General features: G+C 53.6%; 1 protein-coding gene across 1 annotated transcript in view; it reads left to right on the forward strand.

The window, feature by feature from the left end:
* COL15A1 (collagen type XV alpha 1 chain) overlaps positions 1-21,984 on the forward strand; it is a 103,868-nt gene that overhangs the window by 40,657 nt on the left and 41,227 nt on the right. The window contains exons 6-14 of the mRNA XM_088019168.1: positions 4,234-4,381; positions 8,243-8,352; positions 10,147-10,302; positions 11,495-11,647; positions 13,062-13,211; positions 13,683-13,826; positions 19,296-19,355; positions 20,527-20,619; positions 21,675-21,791. Of these exons, the coding sequence (XP_087875294.1) occupies positions 4,234-4,381; positions 8,243-8,352; positions 10,147-10,302; positions 11,495-11,647; positions 13,062-13,211; positions 13,683-13,826; positions 19,296-19,355; positions 20,527-20,619; positions 21,675-21,791 (1,131 nt within the window). The remainder of the gene's footprint in view (positions 1-4,233; positions 4,382-8,242; positions 8,353-10,146; positions 10,303-11,494; positions 11,648-13,061; positions 13,212-13,682; positions 13,827-19,295; positions 19,356-20,526; positions 20,620-21,674; positions 21,792-21,984) is intronic.

A 21,984-nucleotide genomic window follows, 5' to 3' on the forward strand; every position in this document is an offset into this window, starting at 1 on the left:
GTGAGGTTTGAGAGCATGAGATGATCATGGCAGCAGGGACTGGTCAGGGAGGACTTTCTGGTGGAGGAGGCATTGAAGCTGGGCAGCTCTGGACAGGGGTCGAGAAAGGGAGGGGATGGAAGAGGACCAGCATTTCTCGATACTCGCTGTGGGCCTGGTGCTTGTGTAGACGTGACTTGATTTAATCCTTGCAACAGCCTTGCACGGGGGGTGGCGGCAGATGCTCAGGGAAGAGGGCGGCTTTGCCAGGGTCAGGCAGTGGTGAAGTCAGGACCTCAGGCCACAGTGCCGCAGACGCGGGGCAGGTGCACGAGGACGCTGCAGCCGGGAGGAAGTAAGGAATACATCCCTCCAGGATCTGGAGAAGAGAAAAGACATTTGAGGGACTCAGTGGCCCCTGGGGCCCCCCCGAACACTTTCTTTCGTAGACTTCCCAGCCCCACGGTCCTCAGTGGTGTTAAGAGAACTGGTGCGTATCAGAGTCCCACCAGGTGTGGCTCAGCTCGGCCCCTTACTCGTTGTGGACCGAGAGTCAGTAACTTCCTCCTCCTGGGTTGAGATGCGGCGTGCCTACATCACCAGGCTGGTGCAAGTTACGTGGCCCCCGTGAAACACGGGCAGCACTTGGCACACGGCAGCCCTCGGTGCGTGGTGGTGGGTGTCGCTCTTGACTGGTAAATTTTTTTTTTTAAGATTTTATTTATTTATTTGAGAGAGAGCATGAGGCGGGGAGGGTCAGAGGGAGAAGCAGACTCCCCACTGAGAGGGGAGCCTGCTGCGGGACTCGATCCTGGGACTCCAGGATCATGACCTGAGCCGAAGGCAGTTGCTTAACCAACTGAGCCACCCAGGTGCCCCTTGACTGGTAAATTTATTGTGCTAGAGTGCCCTGTTCCTCTTGAGGCCCCCCTTCCCACCACCTGCTTCCTGGTTGGCTGGAGACTGGGGCTGCAGGGCATGCCAAACCGCTGTGGTTGCCCTTGGTCCTTAACAGAATTCTCTCTGGGCTGTGGGTCCTCATGCTAACTAGTCTGTTCCTGGTATCAGAGTCCCGTTCTCAGGCTCCCGGCATGGCTCCTGCAGAGCGTTCACTTTGCTTTTTGCCGGGAGGTGCTTTTCCATTCATTCCTCAGAGGAGGCACTGGAGCACAGAGGAGTGAAGAGCTTTGTCCTCAGGGCTGCCCAGCCTGGAGGTGGCAGAGCCAGGTCTCCAGCTCGGGTCTAGGGCTCTGTCAGGCACGTCACCATCTCCTGGAGGGGCTCCGTGGCTCCCCCTCGTGGCCACCCCTCCAGGACGGGGGAATTTCCCTCTTCATGCAGACATTCCCCTCCCATCTGTCTGCCTTCTCTCTTGGAATGAATCTCACTTCCCTGTCCTCTCCTCTTCCAACCTGCCACCCTGCAAGACACAAGCCATGACCAGCAAACTGAATCATGGGCTGCCTGAGCAGACAGGGACTTAAAAAGCCAGCCCTCCTCACCTCTTCCCCATTTAGGGCAGGAGTCCCTGCTACCCCATGCTTCCCCCTAAGTCAGCTTCTGTTGACACACCTTTCCATTTCTGGAAAGTTCTATCATGCTTAGTTAGAATTAATGTCCCTATGGTTCTCAGCCCTGGCTGTGCATCAAAACTGCGTGTGTGTCTTGGCCGGGGGGGGGGGCAGTGGGGGTGGGGGCGGTTACGTCTGGGCTGCATACCTACCTGGACATTCAGCTTCAGGGGGTCTGGAGTGAGGTCCAAGAAAGTGTACTTACGAAAGCTCTGCAGGTGATTCTGATCCACAGCCAGGAACTCTCTTCCATCCACACCTAAATGCTCACAGTTTTCCCAGACTCCATAAACATTTGTAATCTCTTAGTCCAGGCCTTGGCCCCGGTGGTCTGTTTGCCTGGAGGGCCCTGCCCGCACCCCCCACCCTACCTGGCCAATTCCTAACTTCTCCTTCAGAATCCCTTGTTGGAGCTTCCCTCCTGCACTCGGCTCTCACCTCTGGTGTTCCACGCGCCGCAGTCAACCACACTGTGTCTGAGTCTGGGTCTCCCCATAGTCCAGCAGTGTAAGGGTAGACACTCTGTCTTATTTCTTCATTTTTGTATCCCTGGGGGCCAGCGAAGGACCTGGCACACCAGGGGGCCTCAGGAAATACATGTGGAATGAATAACTCTGTGAATGAGAGAGAGGCTCAGCAAACCTCTACACTTTTAATACCAAGTCTTGAGACTCGACAGTCCCATTTCATCATCAGCCACACAGGATCCGCATCCACACTAACCCCTGAAAACCAACGGCCACCTGTTGGAGGCAAGACACCTGGCCCGAACCACCAAGGGTCAGCTTACCAGCAGGGACGTCCTCCAAGAACCACGGCAGAGTGCCCCCTGCTCCTTGAAGGGAAAGGAGAGGAACTGCCTGGGGTGGAGCTCTTACCACCCTGCTGGGGCACTGCGCAGTCGGGGAGGAGCGGGGAAGCCCGCGTGGAGTTCCTCACAACTTCCGGTGGTGGCACCTGCTCTCTGCTCCCACTGCCCGCCCTGGTTCTAGCCTCGCTGGTCCTCTGTCATGCAGCCTCCTGGTCTCCTGACCTAAACCTCAACTCTCAACCCTCAAATCCACGCTCTCATTGGTGCCAGGGTGAACTCCCCAAAGCACACACTTCTCTTGAGCATGCTACCCATGAAGGCCCCAGGTCCAAGGCCAGACTTCTCACCAAAGAACTGGCCTCCCTGCTCTCTGCCACCCCCGGCTCTGTCTCCCTCTTCCCTCCCTGAACCCTCAAACCCTTGCCAGGCACAGGTAGCCAGGCCCTGACAATGCTGTGTCCCGTCTTACCCAGCGCCTCCCTCCATCCCTGTCTTCTGTAACTCTCCTCATTCTTGAAGTCCCAACTTCTTGGAGGCTTCCATTCCTGCTTCTACCCTGGAGATTTTATAGTACAATAACCTATATTTTCTTTTTCATACATAAATATTCCATACTCGTTATTGGAAAAACTGCAACTCCAGGTGAGCAAAAAAGATAAAGCAGTCACCTTTAATACCAACACCCAGAGCAAAGCACTCTGGGTGCCTCAATAGGGGTTGCTCTTTCTCAAAAATTTAAAATTCCAGTGATGTGAATAATAATAATAATACGTAGGTTCATACTATGGGCCTGGCTCTGTGTTGAGCTCCTCCGTGTGCTTTCTACCCTGTGAGTAGTCACTGTTGTCCCATTTTGCAAAGGAGGAAGGTTATATGACTTGCCCAGTAAAAAGTAGCCAGTAAGTGGAGTGCAGAGATTTGACCTAAATTTGATTGTAAGAACTGAACCATTAAATCCCAAGTTATGGTGCCCATAAGAATCCCCTCTGTTCTGATGGACCAGAGACTTATTGTTTGTACGCTGGATTCTGACATTAAGGAAATAATCTTCTGTTATTAGGCTAGGCGAGTCATGCTACTATAACAAAAATCAGCCCTAAAAATCTCAGTGGCTGAGTTGTTTCTTATTCATACCACAGGTCCAACACTTGTCTGCAGGATCCTTCCATTCACCACCTGCAACTCCTTGAGCTCAGAAAGGGATGAGACTGTTTGAACATCCCCAAGCCCTGGGCTTAGGAGCTGCTACCTGATCCTGGCTCTAGGGATGATGTCATGACCTTTGTGGCCCCCCCATCAGGATTTCTGCCTAGATCTTGAAGCTGCTCTGTGTTTCCAACTGTTGGGGGCTTTTGTCTGTTCATTTTTCTCTACTTGGTGAATTTAATTAAGACACTGACTGCTTTTGGAAAAGCTGCCCAGATCCTGAAGTTTCCTTGGAAGGAAATCACACCCATCTTATATTTCATAGGCATGCAGTTCACATCTGGGATTGGATTTATATGGTTTTTACTGAGGACAGCCTGGTTCATTCATTTGTTTACTCATTCATCCCCTCATCTAAGAGATCTTTATTGGGCATCTCCTCTGTGCTGGTCCGAGATGCGGGGTCCTTGTGCTTGAGCTTCAGCCAAGATGAGCAGAGTCTTACTATAAACAGAACAGAATTTAATTACCCCTAGCATGCACCTTTTTCAGGTCCTGGGAGGTTCAGTGATAGCCTACGTATATAATAGGCAGGTCCAGGCATTTTTCTGGGTTTGTTCAGCGTGCTGTGGATGTATTATTTCCTCCAGTGAAAATCACTGCCATTTTTTCTGCTTTCCTCCCAAGTAAGCTCTCGTTTTTAGCTCTCGTTTTCCCTCCCTTCAGTCTAAAGAAGCAAAAGTTGAACCCATAAACACACCTCCAACTCCATCACCTCCTTCTGAGGATGCGGAGCTTTCTGGTGAGCCTGTACCTGAGGGGACTCCGGAAACCACCAACTTGAGTGTCATCACGCACAGAAGCCCTGAGCAAGGCAAGTCCCCGAAGCGCCTTCATCCACGGTGGTCTTTTATGGAGTGATTCCTGTGTGCCCAGCCTGTGTGACATATGCCACGTAGAGCCTCTCATTTCACCTTCCCCTCAGTCTTCCGAGGAAGGAATTATAACCATCCTCATTTTATAGACAGGATGGGGAAATCATGTCACAGAGAAGTTAAGTTACCTAGCTGGGGCACTTTGGCTTGTAAATGGCAGAGCTGCATTTGAACTTGGATACTTGAACTTTTTTTTTTTTTTTTAAGATTTTATTTGTTTATTTGAGAGAGAGAGAGAGAGAACATGTGCGCACAAGAGCGGGAGAGAGGCAGAGGCAGAGGGAGAAGCAGACCTCCTGCCCGATGTGGGGCTCGATCCCAGGACCCTGGTAGCATGACCTGAGCCAAAGGCAGACGCTAAACTGACTGAGCCCCCCAGGCGCCCCTGATACTTGCACTTTTAACCCTGGACTCTGGAAGGGCTTGAGTTCCAACAGAAAAGCTTGCAGTAATTGTTGCCGTTAATCAAATACCTACTGTTTGCCAAGTGTTCACCTACTTCATCTCCAATCCTGACAGTCCATCTCCTGGTTGGTATTATTGGCCAGTATTTTATGGGTGGAAAAAATGATGCTTGGAAAGGTAAGTGACATGCCCACAGTCACACAGCTAGTGAGTGGTGGGACGGACCATGTGCCCAGGCCCGACTCCAGAATCCCTTTCTAGCTTCAGCTGCAAACTCCTGACTCTCAGAGGATAAGATCAGGTCATCAGAACTCCTGTGGGGCACGCAAGGGAAACAGGTGGCCAGAGAGAGAGACAGGCAGGCACCCACGGGTCAGCAGCAGGCTCAGGGGGAGTGCTGGCCCCCTGGCTCCCAATCCAGGGCTCTTGCCCCTGACCCTTGTCCCCCGATGTGTGCAGAGGACAACCTGGTCAAAACCCAAGATCTGCTGCAGCGTGACATGTGTCCAAGGCTGAGACGGGTCTGCACTTCCTGCCCTTTATCAGAAGGGCAGCAGCTTCAGACCGAGGTTACTGCTCATGCCAGAGCACCAAAATGCAGGGCAGAAAACAAGGACAAAAACGCACTCGGCCTGTAGGAAAGACTGGGTGGGCAAGTTGTCTTTCATGTATAGGTATGGCCCTGATGCTGGTGACGCAGAAGATGTAATGACCCAGCAACGGACTCGTGCTATACTCCACGAAAAAAGCAGATTTCAAAACTCTATGTGTGCTGTAACCCTAACTTTGAATATATTATTTATATCTATTTATATTAGAGCAGTGTGTGTATGTGGTGTATGTGTGTGTGTTGTGTGTGTGTGTGTATGTGAGAGAAAGAGAGAAATAGATAACAAAATGTTCTAAGTAGTTATCTGGGTGGTAGGATTGTGGGTGGCTTTTCTTTCTTTACTTCTGTGTTTAACAAGCCTTCTGTAATCATATGTATCATTCTTCTTTTCACTTCTGCCATCAGTAAATGCATGTTATTTTAACAACTAAATTGAGAAGTCTGTGGGTGAGAGCAGGTATACAGTACTGAATAGGAAAAAATTTGTATCATAATTTCATACAGTCATAATACAAGCACGGAGTCAGGGTGTTGCCGGGGAAGACTGGGGACAGAGCAGACAGTTTGGACAGAAGCTCTGCTCAGCCACCTATTTGCTCTTGGGCCTGGGGCACATTGCTTAATATTTCCAAGCTTTAGATTCTCTCTTTTTTTTTAAGATTATTTATTTATTTGAGAGAGAGAGAGAGTACATGAGCAGGGGTAGGGGAGAGGGAGAAGCGGGCTCCCTGCTGAGCAGGGAGCCCGATGTGGGGCTCAATCCCAGGATCATGACCTGAGCTGAATTCAGGCAGCCCCTTAATCGACTGAGCCACCCAGGCGCCCCAAGCTTCAGGGTCTTTACCTGCCCCCTGGAGGGTTCACAGTCCCTGCCTCCCAGGTAGTTTAGAGGATTAAACCCTTCCCAGGGATGTGAAAGTGGTTTATGAATTGTGAAGGCTGTTCTCCTGGGTGGAATTAGGATCTCTGAGGAGGGGCAAGGAGCGGGCAGAGGCTGCAGGGCCAGGCAAGAGCCTCTCCTAGACTGGGGGGGGGGGGGCGGGGTGAGTGCAAAGGAGGTGGGAGCCAAATGCAGACTGGGACAGAGATCCAAGCACTGCTCGTCTGTTTCCTGCGATCAGCCAGACTCCTTTACTGGCAGAGAAAAGGCCAAACAGAAACAACAGAGCTTGCTGAAGTGTTCCTGTTCTTATTGGGTGGACAGCCCAGATGGTGAGGAGAAAGGGGCCTGAACCCTGAGCCCTGTCCCCTTCTAGGGAAAGCTACCTAGTAGTTTTATTCCAAGCTTTCCTGACACCATCTTGGCCCAGGGCACCCCTCCCTCCACCCCCCAACCTAAGATCCTCCAAGGAGTGGGGACTCAGAGGTATGGGGTCTGGCCTGTTGTTTGCACAGCACCCTCTGGTGGCCAGATCCGGGAAGACAAGAGAGAGTGGTGATGCCGGCAGGGGTCCTTCAGCATCTTCCCCTGCCCACACAGTTCTCACCGTGGGACATGCGTTCGTACAGCATGGGTGGATATGGCCTGACATGGGGACAGGCTGACCTGGCTTCAGGGCCCCTCCAAGTCACTTACTTTCTGTGGGACCCTGTTCCTCCTCAACAAAATGAGGTTAATCATAATAAAGTGCTAATGTGCACATCAGAGCAGCACACACATGCCATGGGGTGATAGTGGGCGGCCTGAAAACGCGGGATTCCTGTCCTGGCTCAGCTCCCCCAGCTGTCAGGCAGTGGGACGGTCCTTGTGGGTAGGGCAGATGGGCTAGCGGGAAGATTAAGTTAGGTAGTGCATGGGACAGGCATATATTCATATTAGTATAATTTATGTGTCTTTGCTTTAAGACTCTACTTGTTTATTTATTTATTTTTATTTATTTTAAAGATCTTATTTATTTATTTGACAGAGAGAGCACAAGCGGGGGGAGCAGCAGGCAGAGGGAGAGGGAGAAGCAGGCTTCCCGCTGAGCAGGGAGCCCGATGTGGGACTCCATGTCCCAGGTCCCTGGGATCATGACCTGAGCCAAAGGCAGACGCTTAACCTACTGAGCCACCCGGGTGCCCCTCACTGGTTTTTTAAATTGCAAAAGAGTTATGTGCTTGTGGTAACAGTTCAATCAATGCAGAGTTGTATGAACCCTCCAAAATAGTAATTTCCTTTCCTATCCTCTGGAGGAAACCAGTAGTAAGCATTGGTTAGCCAACTTTGTGTGGTTATCTGCACACACATAATGTATCTATATATTACAAATGTTACTTAATAATTGTGTTAGTTATATAGTGATGATTATATATATAATGATCATAAAACTTGTACACTCAAATAGTTTTTTTTCCCTCTACACACTTAGAACCACACTGACAGTGAAGATTTATGAATGGCTAACTAAATTGCTAACTCTATTTAGGGACTGTCCTCAATGCTTTTTCTGTATTAACTTATTTAATCCTTGAAGCACGTAACCTTCCAAACAACCTTGTAAAATAGGAATTGTTGTTCCCAATTTATGGATGAGGAACCTGAGGCCCCGGTTGAATGACTCGCCACAGGTCACATTCCTAGTAAGCGGCAAAGCCGGGTTCCCACCCCACAGGTGGTGCCGGAGCCTGTGATCGAAGCACGGTGCGACACTGCCCTTCAACGTCTTTTTTTCTGCAACTTGGTTTTTTCCCCTCTTAATCCTGTATTATGGACATCTTTTCAAGTTAATAGGTAAAAAGATACTTCATTCTTTTCCAAGATTACAAAGTGCAGTTATCAATTACAGAATGCCTGCTTCCGTAGGGTCTGGTGAGGTCCTGAATGACACACTGGAGGGAGTTCATACTATGGACGGTGCCCCCATTACAGATGTTGGCTCTGGGGATGGGGCCTTCATTCATGTCACTGAAGAGGTGAGTGAATGGTAAATTTCATTTGCTAAGTCAGTAACTTTGTTTGCTCATTTCAGACTTAATGGTGACTTGTGTTAGGCATGGTAAAGAATCAAGAGGGTTTTCGCTGAACATCATGGTACAGAAGAGAGGAGACCAGGGCCCAGGAGGCTCTCCAGGGAAGCACCAAGACAGGGGGAGGAGGTGCAGCACAAGCTGGTCCTCACACCTTCCGCGGGGGATGCGTGCCGGCTCCTCACCACAGTACCCACCTCCCTCCTGCTCATTTGTGAAGACACACAGCCTTTTCCTTTGGAGCCCCTTTAAGACAGAACCAGATTGATTGCACACGTGCATGTCCACCATTGTTATGTAATTGGCTTTTACACCTGCAAAGCCAATTTTTTAAATGCTAGACACAGTAAGGTGTGAAATTAAAGCAAATGTCTTCTTCTCACAACAACCTCTGCTAAAAATCCACAGGTTCAGCTCATTCTTTCTGCTATCCTGGGATGAAACTCAGACACTTCTCATGCTCTCCCAGTCATGACCTGATAATAACCTATTTTCACAGCTACTTCCAAAGTCCAGTCCAGCATAATATTAAAATTTAGTCCCTTTGTCTCCCAAATTCCAAGGAACACATATCCAGGTCACAAATGGTTTGTAGTGGGGAGAAGGGAGGAGAAAGTCCCAGCACACTGATGATTGTCTCCAAAGGAATTCTTTACCTTTTCCTCTATAGCCCAGAGGCAGGTGGCAGGCTAACCCTGATAGAACTGATTTCCTTTCTTGTCTCTTAGTACATCCCACACAAGTGGTCTGGTTCCTGCTTCTAGCATGTGAAGTGTACTTAATTGTACAATGAATTAATTGTTCTTAATTGTATTTTAGTGTAAGCCCCTTGGGACTTCAGCTGAATTTGAGGCAGAAAGAGTCTCATTTAAAAATCTGTGACTTCATCTTTTCTCTCTTTTTTGGGGGGAAGACAATAATTCTGCAAGGATTCATGTTGTAGGAAAAAAGTTTCTGTGGTTAGATACATTTGGGAAATTCTCCACTTTATATCCTCCTTATTATAGACCCCTTAAAGTCCTACAGCAAGGAAATCTAACCTTGATAAGCTTAGTGGTAAAGAGCTACTTTTTGCAAAACAGAACAAAACAGAATGACCCCCGTGCCCCTCAAATTTAAAAGAAAAAAAAAAAACCTTTGGAAACCGCGATAAAACATAGTTTGATGACCCTAGCAGCCAAACTGCTGTTTCCATTTCATGCATCTGCTGTGTAACCTCCAGAGAAGGTTATGCTTTTCCCAAGGAAACTGAGTCCCAGAGAGAGAAGAATCATGGGGTTCAGTCTGGAGAAGGCTGGGGAGGACAGAGTTGTTGCCTGCATATCTCTGAATCTCCATCAGGGGCAAAGGCATTCGACTTGTTTTTATGGCTCCTGGATGGGCACATAGGGAAGGTCACAGGGAGACAGATGTGTCTAGATAGACGTGTCTGGAGCTGGAGCAGGCTGACTCCGGAGACAGGGATCTCCTGGTCACTGGGCATGTGCAAACAGATGCTTGGAATCAAACAGGAGATACAGTTGCCTTGCGACCTCTCCTGTCCCTGGGATTCTGTGATTCTGGGACTGTCGTGGGGCTGGGGTGACGTCATAGATAAGAAAGTGCCTTGAGAGAAGGAAGCTACAGAAATGCAAGCTGATAGAAAGAGGGGTGTGAGCAGTCTTTCCTGTCCAGCCACAGGCACACTGATCGGAGCCATGGGCCCAAGTGACATGGTCCCTCATGATGCTTTTGTTTCAGGGTGTGCATGCCGGAGAAGGTTTGGCAGCCACAGCGGCAGTCGGGGAGGCTGAGGTGCCCACCAGCACTGCCAGGGAAGCAGAGACCAGCAGTGTGCCCACTGGGGGGCCAGCCCTCTCCTTGTCCACTGAGGTCATGGGGGAAGGGGTCACTCTGGTAAGTAGCTCAGAGCATATGCCGTTTCTGGGGGAGGGTGGGCATCTCAGGTCTTCCTTGTCAGTCGGCAGAATGCGGAGTGATGGCCTTGTGGGATCAAGTCTGAGTAGACACTGATTCGGAGGCTGAAGGGTCTTGTTGCCTCATTCAGCAGATGTTTGCGGAGTGATGTGTTATGCTGGGCACAGGTAAATCCGGTAGACCAGTTCCTGGGCACAGAGCTGTAAGAGGTGCAATAGGAGAAGCACCGAAAAGGGCCCAGAACCCAGACTTGGGGGTCCTGGAAGCCTTCCTGGGGAAAGAATGCCGAAGGCGAGACTATGGGGACACGTAGAAGGAGCCTGGCAGCTGGGAGTGAAACAGGTGCTCTAGGAGGGGGGCCAGCAGGAGCAGAGGCCTGGCGGCATCAACAGGAACATGAAAAGAGGGTCCGTGTGTGAACAAGGGGGTGCAGGGAGGCCCCTGAGGCCCTGGGAGCCGTGAGGTGGAGCTGGCGTGTGTTCCGAAGTGGGGAGTAACTGAAGGGCTAGTGACCTGGTCAGAGAAGGACTGAGAAAGTGGAGGAAGGGTGGGAGAAGCAAGCCTGGAGGCCGGGCCCCGGGATCAGAGGCTGTGTCATGGTCCGGGCAACGGGCGGTATTGGCTTGCTCCGGGTTCGGTCAGCGATGTCGTATCCCGCCAAGAGTCTCAGCGAGTAAAGGCCTGGAAGGCGCCCAGCGGATCTGCCACGGTGACTGTCGGTGACCGTGGGGAGCGCAGGGTTAGGGATGCGGGAGGGGTGGGAAGGAGAGTGAGACGAGCAAGTGGTCCGCGAGGGCAGCCAGCCGCGCTAATGAGAAAGAAGGCTGTGCATTTGCGAGACCCTGGGTTTTGCCCCAGCACCACGACTGGGCGTCGGTGAAAGTCCCACCCCTGGGAGTCGCGGAAGGGAGATGGCAGGGACTGTGGTGGGCAGCACCGAGGGTGGCGGGGAGGAATGGGGTGAGCCACACAGGTGGCACGTTGGTCAGGGACTCACGCCTCAAGTGGTGTGCGAGGCACGGCTGTCTGCATGGGTGCCACGTTCGCGGCATCAGCACAAGGTGAGGTCTAGGAGGTGCAGGCGCCTGAGGGGCCCGGGCTGTCGGCTACCTCCAGCCACACTGACCGCAGTGGACCGCTGACAGCTCCCTTGCGATGTCTTCCTGTTCAGGGTGCAGATGCTGAAGAAGGCTCGGCAGCCGCTGCAGCTGGAGAGGCCGAGGTGCCCGGGAGCACCGCCGGGGAAGTGGAGACTGGCAGTGTACCCATGGGGGGAGCCACCCTCTCCATGGCCATCCAGGACACCGGGGAAGGGGTGACACGGGTGAGGAGTGCCAAGTGCCGCAGGGTCAAGGTCATAGCTGGAGCAGGTCCTGACCTTCTCGGAGGACCAGTCTTCATTCTGCTCCGCGCATCCAGAGGAGCCTGAATGGGGCACCTCTCTGAAGGGGAGCTGGCCAAGGCCTGGGTGCACGTGTGCTGGAGCCCTGTTGGCTCCGGGACTGCACACGCTGACAGCCCCAGCAGGCCAGTGGGGAGCCAGGCTGGGAGCAGGTGGAGAGCCAGCGAGGTGGGGTGGTCCCAGGGGCCCACTCCCTCCACCAGCAGTAGGGCAGGAGCCAGGGTGGAGGAGCCTGGATGTGAGCGGAAGAGGTGATGGTGGGCAGCCCACAAGCATGGGCTGTCAGAGGGCAAAGGAAGTTCAGGGTCAAGGGCAGGGCCAAGCCTCCTCAACCCTGTCCTTAGGCAGCATGGAGATAACGTTCCCAGCTCGTGAAGGCGGGATGCAAATATTTCAGGACACCTGGCAGGCCTATCCCTAAAATGTCATTACAGCGGCGGTCCTGCAAGTTCTTCAGACTCAGACTCAAACCTGGACTCCTTGTGTCCACTCTTGTGATCCCATCTCAAAAGATTTCCCACCTCAAAAGACTGGGACCACTGCCCCCCAGTCGGCCAATCCAGGATTCTCTTCTGTCTTCCTGACTCCCCACATCCCGTCAAGCATGCATCAAGTCTTGTTGATTTTTCTACCTAAGTCCACTATGCACCTGCCTCCTTCTGCCCTTCCCCAGTGCCAGCCTGTGGACTGAGACAGCACGTCCCCAGGCCAGACAATGGCTGAGGCCCCTGCCTCACCTCCTTCATCCCCTGCCCCACCTCCTCCTGTGGGGGCAGCCTTCTGCTTGGAGCTTCCCGCTGCCCTCGCTGCAGACTCTGCTCCCCGACCTGGCCACAGGACCTTTCAGGGTCTGGCCTGGCCAGCCTCGGTGACCACATCGTGGGTCACTGTCTCCCTGGCTCTCTGTGCTCCCACCTCACTGACCTTCCTTCAGTTTCTTGAATGTGCCCGGACCCTCTCCTCTCTGCCTAGAACCTTTTCTTCCTTCTGCTTTGCCTTTAATCCTGGCTGATCCTTCAGAGTTCAGCTCAAATACCACTTTGTCAAGGAAGTACCATCCCAGCAGTGCCTGGGTGGCTCGTCAGACACTTATCCGGCCAAAGCCCTCGGCAGCGGTGTGCTGTAGGGGCGTCCGGGGGATGGGTGCACTGACCTGAGAGGTGCGCTCCAGCCTGGGGTTCCGGGGCTCTGTGGGCCAAGGCGGGTCTTGCATGAGCAGAGCTGTGGCCATGTGAGTTACCTATCTGGTGGCCCAGCGGCTTGCTTCCCTGCAGTCACACGCCTGCTGAACCAGGGGGTAGAAGAAGTGGCCGATTCTCATGCCATTTTTTTTCAGGTTGCAGTCGGTGAAGGAATGTTCACAACACCAGCAGCTGCAGCAGAAGTGCCCCTCAGCACTTCTGAGGAAGAGGAGACTCGCAGGGTCCCCACAGGTGGCCTGGTTCCCCCTACACCCACAGCGGCCCCTGAGCAAGTGGTTGCTTCTGTAAGTGTCTCCTAGCATTTTCTGTCTGGCTCACAGCAGGGAGAGGGGTCAGCGTCGTGAGACAAGAACAGTCGCTGGCCTCCCGAGCGGCGAATGCAACACTCAGCTTTGGGAGAGCACAGATCACGGGTCGGCACCACTGGAGGGAGGCAGGGTGCCTGGAAGCAGGTCAGAGAATCAGGTGCCCAACCCTGCTACTTCCTAGCTTTGTCCAAGAATTTTCTCAGAGTGCTGCCAAGTCGGAAGGGGCTGCTAGGGACAGGGGGAAGGAGGAGATGCACGTATGGGAGGGGGATTATGAGTCTGGGCTTCTGTGACCATGTCGCGCGTAACGACGGTTGAAGGTAAGCAAGTGTTGTGAAATTGGACTAGCACCGTAGGAATGACAGTCACCCAGACTCTCGGGCAGCCTGCTGCGCCTTGCGTCACAGGCCAGGTGAGGTGATTCCTCTCGTTGGTTTTGCTTTTCAGGGTTCTGGTGATGAGGAGGACCTGGCAGCAGCCGCAAGAGAGGAGTCCCTGTCTGGGACTGTGGCCGAAGAGCTGGACAGCAGTCCCCCTGAGGGGCCACCACTGCCCATACCCACAGTGGCTTCTGAAAGAGGGGTTACTCCGGTAAGTGGCGTAGAGGCGCGAAGATTTGGCATGGCCTGTCTGACCGAGGAGAAAAAGAAAGGCCAGAGTCCTGGGAGGGACCTGCCCCTGGCTTGCTTAGAGGTGGGTTTCATTTTGGTTCATAAAGTTCCAGATTTGGGCATTTGAGGGGCGTGCAACCTGGGAACACACAAGGAAGCTGCAGGGTGCAGAGGAAAAAGCAAGAGGTAAAAAGGTGGGGCACTTGGCTTCATGTCCCAAATTGTCCCCAAATTCAAATGAGAACTTTGTAACAGACAGAGCTGGCCAAAGACGCCAAGACCCCATCTCAGATGTCACGAGGGCCCCATCCCGGATTCAGGGAAGCTTGTAAGACCTGGTCACCTGCACGTCCAAAGCCTTGAGGCTCAGGCTACAGCACTCCAGGACTAACCCCTATGGTATCTAGTTAAACCAGCTCTGTTGGTGGTAGTGCTGATGGGCTTACTACTTCTGAGAAGCTCTTTGCTAACACATATTAACAACCATGAAACTACATAGTGTTGACCCAGAAGCTTCTGTTCTGGGAATTAATCCTAAAGGAGATAGTCTGCTATGTAAAAAGGCTTGGTTGTATACAGATTTGCTAATCTCCGTATTACCCATAATAGAAAACAAATCGGACACAGTTTAACTAGACAACCGTAGGGGGGTTGGTCGAGTAAAGTATATTCCAATAACGGAACATTATGCAGCTCTTAAAATTATACTTGTTAGGAGTATTTAGTGGTGGGGGAAATACAACCTAAGGTTAGATGATAAAAGCTGGTTATAAACTTGAGTACGTTGTGTGGTCGTAACTATTTAAAACTACGCTCACGTGCAAACTCTGGAAGGAAATATGTGAATGTTAGCAGTTGTGACTTCAAAGTGGTAGGCCTGGGGAGGCCTGGCAGGTTCCTAATACATTTTGGTGTTTTCACCATGGGCGTTTATGACTTTTACAGTGGGAATTTGTAAAAGCTCTAAGAAGAGTCCAGGCATGGGGGAGAACAGGGAAAGGGGGAGCCAAACAGATGGTAATTCATCCTGGCACGTGACTGACGAAGACTGATCACCCTTAAGTGCCTGTGTCAGGAACTGTCATTGAAGGGAAGTGGAAGCCTCAGTTCATGAGCAAATGGTTTAAAAGCACGTGGTAGGGACAGCCAAGCGAGCACCCACCCCAGAACGTCCTTAGGATCCCTGTGAATCTCAGCCACCCAAGCCAGTGGGGGAAACGGACATCCAGGTCTGGCTCTGCCACAGCTCTTCTCATCTCTCTCTCTGTTTACTCATACGTAACATGGGGTCCTAGTACCTACCTCTTGGGTTGTGGTGAGGATTAAATGAACCAGTACATGGAAAAGTTTTCTACCGCGTGGCATACACCCAACCAATTACGTATATAGAATTATGTTGCAGATGAGGCCCAGAGAGGGTTAGGGGTTTGCTCAGGGTCACACAGCTCCCAGGATATGAGTAGGGGTAAAAGCCTTAGTATTTGGACTTTGTCCCTTTGTGTTTTGCACTGTCCCCAGCCACCCGTCTTCAGACATGAGCCAGAAGCCGGTCATCAGGGTCCACGTGGTCCAAATGAGGTCACTCCATGTCTAAGGTCTTCCCACTAGTCACTTGGAGAATACTTACCAAGAGCCTAGTATCTGCTGGGTGTGAGGGGCATGGCAGAGGCTAGGTGGCCACACCCCTGCAGGGGCTCGCTGCAATCCCTCAGGCCACCCTCAGCTTGCTAAAGGGTTCACGCATCAGAGCTGAGCTGCTCTGTCATGTCTTTGGGACACAGACCAGGTTCCAATGACACCTTCTTGTCTTCAGCTCAGAGAGGCCTTGTGGGAAGGAAAGGGCAGGTTGGGCCCCAAGCAGAAAAGGCTGGTGCTGTGACCGTTCGGAGAATGCATTGGCTCTGGTCAGGTGCCTGGAGCCTGTTATTTGGAGTTAACCTAGTCAGTTCTGATCAAGGAAATAGCAGAGGCAGTAAGAGGACCGAGTCCCAAAGAGCCCGAACTGGGAGTCTAGGAGATCCACAAAAATGGCGTGGGGCTCAGTTCTGGCCACCTCTCTTCACCGGCTGGAGACCTTGACCTCTGCAGGCCTCAGCTTCCCCATTTGTAATCAGAGGGTCCTTCCAATTCTGGTGTTTTCTGTGGCTAGGCTCCAGTCTCTGCCCCTGATTTTCTTCCTGGGAAAGCTTGGGCACACGGGAGCTTCAGAGACCTGGGTTTGCTTCTTGGTAGTTGTAGGATTCCCGGAGAGGTCTTTACCACTTCTGTGCTCCAATTTCTCCATCTGTAAAATGGGGGTGACGATGACTACCCCCTCGAGGATGTTGTCAGAATGAAATGAGGTGACATTGGTGGGAATGTTTTGTCTGGTGTCTGTCACCACAGAATGATAACAGACTCCTCTTGAAGCAGCCCTGACATTAAACTGTCACCGAGGGGCTGTGCCCACAGCCGCCAGGACCAGGGCCCCCAGGAGTCCCACAGCCTGTGGAGGTCCCACCCACAGAGCCTGCTCTGGGGACCTTCTCATCTGCATGCTGGTCTCAGTCCTCGCCCAGCCCCGCTGCCACCTTCCCCAGGATGGAGGGTGCTCTGGCCCTGGTGCCCCATGAGGCTGCCAGTGGGGATGGAGGGGAAGGAGGGCTTGGGGTCTGGGGAGGGTGGTATCCTCACTTTGAGCTGGCCTCCTCAGTGGGCTTCAGGTGCCAGCAGGGTTCCGGGGAGCAGTAAGGGAGTCTGAGGAGGGCATCACGCCACACAGGTTTTGTGCGAATTCCCTCTTCATGTTTCCATTCCTTTTGGTGGCCCACGCCATTCTGTCACCTTTTTTGTCAGAGCAGCCATTTCTCTGGACCCCGTGACAGCTAAATGTCCCCGGGGATGCTGCCCTTTCTCATTTTCTGCTTCATTTTTCTTTTCTCCTTCTCCTTTCCAAGTGGGTGTTCCTGTCACTCGGAAGCGTTTCCTGAGCACCGGCCAGGGGCCAGGCGCCGGGGCCTGGAGGTGATTCAGGCAGGAGCCCCCTGTCCCGGAGAGGCAGGCCTACGAGCAGTAAAGGCTCTGGGCAGGCTACAGGGCTGGTGGGGGGAGCAGGGTGGCCAGGACCCACTTCAGAGGGAGACACACGGGGCCTGGCTACCAAGCTTTCACAGGACCTGGACTGGGGCGTCGAGCGGGGGGGCCCTAGGTGACGGGATGGGGAGGGTCCCTACTGCCTCCTTCCTTCCATCATTCCCATCCACGCTATGCGTGTGGTGCAGAAACGAAGGGCTCCTGAGCCCAGAGTGGGTCGGGTGCCCCTTGGGCTGGCTCATGAAGAACAAGCCTTCTTCAGCCCTGCATAAGCCCCATCTTAAACATGAGTAGTTCCTACAGGGAGGAGAGGGGACTGTGTGTGTGTGTGTGTGTGTGTGTGTGTGTGTGTGTGGAGGGGGTGTGGGGACAGTGTGTGTGTGTGTGTGTGTGTGTGTGGAGGGGGGTGTGGGGACAGTGTATGTGTGTGTGTGTGTGTGGAGGGGGGTGTGGGGACAGTGTGTGTGTGTGTGTGTGTGTGGAGGGGGTGTGCGGACAGTGTGTGTGTGTGTGTGTGTGTGTGTGGAGGGGGGTGTGGGGACAGTGTGTGTGTGTGTGTGTGTGTGGAGGGGGTGTGCGGACAGTGTGTGTGTGTGTGTGTGTGTGTGTGTGGAGGGGGGTGTGCGGACTGTGTGTGTGTGTGTGTGTGGAGGGGGTGTGCGGACTGTGTGTGTGTGTGTGTGGAGGGGGGTGTGCAGACAGTGTGTGTGTGTGTGTGTGTGTGTGTGTGGAGGGGGGGTGTGCGGACAGTGTGTGTGTGTGTGTGTGTGTGTGGAGGGGGTGTGCGGACAGTGTGTGTGTGTGGAGGGGGGTGTGGGAACAGTGTGTGTGTGTGTGTGTGTGTGGAGGGGGGTGTGCGGACAGTGTGTGTGTGTGTGTGCGTGTGTGTAGAGGGGGCTGTGGGGACAGTGTGTGTGTGTGTGTGGAGGGGGTGTGCGGACAGTGTGTGTGTGTGTGTGTGTGTGGAGGGGGGTGTGGGGACTGTGTGTGTGTGTGTGTGTGTGGAGGGGGTGTGCGGACAGTGTGTGTGTGTGTGTGTGTGTGTGGAGGGGGGTGTGGGGACAGTGTGTGTGTGTGTGTGTGTGGAGGGGGTGTGCGGACAGTGTGTGTGTGTGTGTGTGTGTGTGTGTGTGTGTGTGTGGAGGGGGGTGTGGGGACAGTGTGTGTGTGTGTGTGGAGGGGGTGTGCGGACAGTGTGTGTGTGTGTGTGTGTGTGTGTGTGTGTAGAGGGGGGTGTGGGGACAGTGTGTGTGTGTGTGTGTGTGGAGGGGGGTGTGGGGACTGTGTGTGTGTGTGTGTGGAGGGGGTGTGCGGACAGTGTGTGTGTGTGTGTGTGTGTGGAGGGGGGTGTGGGGACAGTGTGTGTGTGTGTGTGGAGGGGGTGTGCGGACAGTGTGTGTGTGTGTGTGTGTGTGTGTGTGTGTGGAGGGGTGTGGGGACAGTGTGTGTGTGTGTGTGTTTGTGTGGAGGGGGGTGTGGGGACTGTGTGTGTGTGTGTGTGGAGGGGGGTGTGGGGACAGTGTGTGTGTGTGTGTGTGTGTGTGTGGAGGGGGGTGTGGGGACTGTGTGTGTGTGTGTGGAGGGGGTGTGCGGACAGTGTGTGTGTGTGTGTGTGTGTGTAGGGGGTGTGCGGACAGTGTGTGTGTGTGTGTGTGTGTGTGTGTGTGGAGGGGGGTGTGGGGACAGTGTGTGTGTGTGGAGGGGAGTGTGGGGACTGTGTGTGTGTGTGTGTGGAGGGGGGTGTGGGGACAGTGTGTGTGTGTGTGTGTGTGTGTGTGTGTGGAGGGGGGTGTGGGGACTGTGTGTGTGTGTGTGTGGAGGGGGTGTGCGGACAGTGTGTGTGTGTGTGTGTGGAGGGGGGTGTGGGGACAGTGTGTGTGTGTGTGTGTGGAGGGGGTGTGCGGACAGTGTGTGTGTGTGTGTGTGGAGGGGGTGTGCGGACAGTGTGTGTGTGTGTGTGTGTGTGGAGGGGGGTGTGCGGACAGTGTGTGTGTGTGGAGGGGAGTGTGGGGACTGTGTGTGTGTGTGTGTGGAGGGGGGTGTGGGGACAGTGTGTGTGTGTGGAGGGGAGTGTGGGGACTGTGTGTGTGTGTGTGTGGAGGGGGGTGTGGGGACAGTGTGTGTGTGTGTGTGTGTGTGTGTGTGGAGGGGGGTGTGGGGACTGTGTGTGTGTGTGTGTGTGGAGGGGGTGTGGACAGTGTGTGTGTGTGTGTGTGTGTGTGGAGGGGGGTGTGGGGACAGTGTGTGTGTGTGTGTGGAGGGGGTGTGCGGACAGTGTGTGTGTGTGTGTGTGGAGGGGGTGTGCGGACAGTGTGTGTGTGTGTGTGTGTGGAGGGGGGTGTGGCCAGCACTCCACTGACCTTCTTGTTCTCTTTAGGCCGAAGCTGGGGAGGGGCTTCCTGGCCCCCCTGAACCTGCCAGGCCTACCGGACCCACGGTGAGACCCCCTATCCGGGCTCGGCACACAGCGTGCAGGGGGCTGATGCCGAGCAATAGGCACAGGCACAGGCTCGGGGTGCCTTCCAGTGACACGCCGGGACCCTCACCTCTATCAGAGCCCTCAGGGAGCTCGGGAGCAGTCTGTTTACATCCCATTTTTATCCTGCACCCTGAAGGACCCACATGTCTCTCAGCCACATTCCAAACGACTCCGTCACCATGCCCCAGACCTGCTCCTCCCTCAGGATGCTCCGCCTCTGGGAGTGGCGCCCCATCTTCCTGGATATCAAGACAGAAATCAGGAAACCTCCCCCAGTGGCCCTCCGCCTCCCGCGCCCCATCCAGCCAGCCTCCGAGCCCCGAGTCTAGCCCGTCCCTCAGACAGTGGCAGCAGGCCCCCTGTCCCCGCCTCCCTTCTCCCACCCGCATGCGCACACCACTGCCACCCATCTCAACCCTGCCCTAACCTCCAGCCCAGGTCCTCCTCCGGGCCTCGGAGCCCGTGCTCCATGCACGTTCCATGATTTACTTCAGCCTCCCCTGCTTCTTGTGCTCAGGAATTAAGTCCCAGAAAGGGGTTTTTAGAAATTCCCTTTTGTTCTTTGGAGGAATTTGATGGCATTCAACAAGTATGCACCGAGTACCTTCTTGGTACCAGATCGTGTGCTAAGATACTGAGCATCCAGAGGTATCTCGGGATGGGCCAACCCTGGAGGGGTCCTAGTCTAAAGGGGCTGACAGACATACACACAACTGAGCTTCAAGTCGGGTGGTCCTACTACCAAATCAAGACCTCAGCAGAAGTTGGTGAGAGCACACAGTAGGGAGAAATGAATTCTACCTCCACCTGGAAATGGGCTGGGAGGGTTTTCTGGAGGTGGTGACAGTGGAACTAGGCCTTGAAGGATGAGTAGGGGGTTGGAAGGCAGGAAAGGAGGCTGAGAAGATGTGAAAGAGCACAGTATGTTTGAGGACTGGCTGCCCGTTGGCTGTGCGGCCAGAGGTGGTGGGGAAGGAGGGGAGGGGTAGAGGGGAGTGGGGAAAAGACCAGAAGGAAGGTTGACAGCAGCAGTTATAGGGCTACAGAGTAAGGGAAGACTTTTGGTGACAAGGCTGTCCTTAGGGAGAGGCAGGTGAAACCAAGCGGTGGGAATTTCTTCTCTCTCCAGGTGGGAGCTGAGGCCGAGGGCTCCGGCCTGGGCTGGGGCTCGGACGGCGGCTCTGGCTCTGGTGAGCCCGTGCGCGGTGAGGAGCTGTTAAGAGTAAGTGTGAGAGTGGAACAGCCTGGCGTTTGGGACTGCCTTCCCAGTAATCGGGAGGATTATATTTTCCCTTCCACGTGTCTATGTTTGGCATTTTCCACTCTGATCAGTGTTGTTCTGTTTTAAGTGAATATGAGCCTTAGTTTCTCTTCAGGATCTCTACTTCACCACTTGCCCCCTTTCCCTGGCATCCAGGACTGTCCCACAGCAAGTATGCCCATGACCTTCACCTCTTACTTGGCTTTGCCCCCATCCCCTTTACCCCTTATAGAGAACCACGGACCTCTTCTTGAGGTAGTATTTCACACTTTGGCTTCCAGACCCTTCTGGAAATCCACCCTACCCTGAGGCAACCCCTCCTACCTCTTCAACCACCCCTTCTTCCTCTTTGCTCTTGCTCCCTCAGCCTCCTGCCCAAGGCAGGGCCCCCACTGGTTCCTGGTTCCTGGGGAGCACCTCCCTGCTCCAGCTGCAGCTGGTGGCTTTGTCCCGAGGCCCCCAAGCTCACTCTGAACCCCTGTGCTGAATCCCCGCCCGGAAGACTCCACTCAGGTGCCCTTTGGCCCGCTCCTCGGGATAGGGCCGGAAGGGTTCTGGACTCACCGGGTATAAGTAGGGTGGGAGCCACGTAGGTCTTCCAGGCTAGAGGGATCAGCCAACCCAGCCGGAGGCTAAAGAGTTTTAATCAGGGTTAGCAACAGGCAGTTTTTGACTGCTCTGTCAGGTAATCAGAAAACTAAATTGGTCAGGACACCTCTGAAGATTCGGATTGGATTTTTATCATATACATACATCTAGGGAGAAAACCTGGTGTGAGGGGCTCAAAAAGACCTGGGTTCAAATCCCAGCTCTTCTAATAATTAGCTGTGAGTATGTGAGCCCAGACCAAGTCGCATTATCTCATTGAGCCTCAGTTTCCCCCACTGGCTAAGTGCGAACACCAGTTTCTACGTGCGGTGCTAGTGTGAGGAACAGAGAGAATGGACAGAATATACATGCTTAGTATATGTTTGTCCCCTCCCCCACTGTTTCTTAACAGAGTATCTGTTTTTTAGGGTCCCCCGGGCCCCCCGGGCCCCCCTGGGATTCCAGGAAAACCAGGAACTGATGTTTTCATGGGACCCCCTGGATCGCCTGGGCAGGATGGAGCTGCTGGTGAACCCGGGCCCCCGGTGAGCCACTGGGGCCATCTCCCCGTCCCCGCGGCCATGAGGCTTCCTCTAGCCAGGAAGGGGCGCAGAGACCCCCAGACCCCAGCACAAAGGCTCATCACAGAGAGTGAGCAGCTAGCTAATGTTTGTAAACAAAGAGTCCTCAGCTGAGTCGTGGCTAAGACTCATAAGAAGCAGAAACCAAGAAATATAC

The sequence above is a fragment of the Eumetopias jubatus genome, unplaced genomic scaffold (assembly GCF_037043125.1).
Source record: "Eumetopias jubatus isolate StellerSeaLion01/CBP00866 unplaced genomic scaffold, mEumJub1_p1.0 scaffold_15, whole genome shotgun sequence".
NCBI lineage: Eukaryota > Metazoa > Chordata > Mammalia > Carnivora > Otariidae > Eumetopias > Eumetopias jubatus.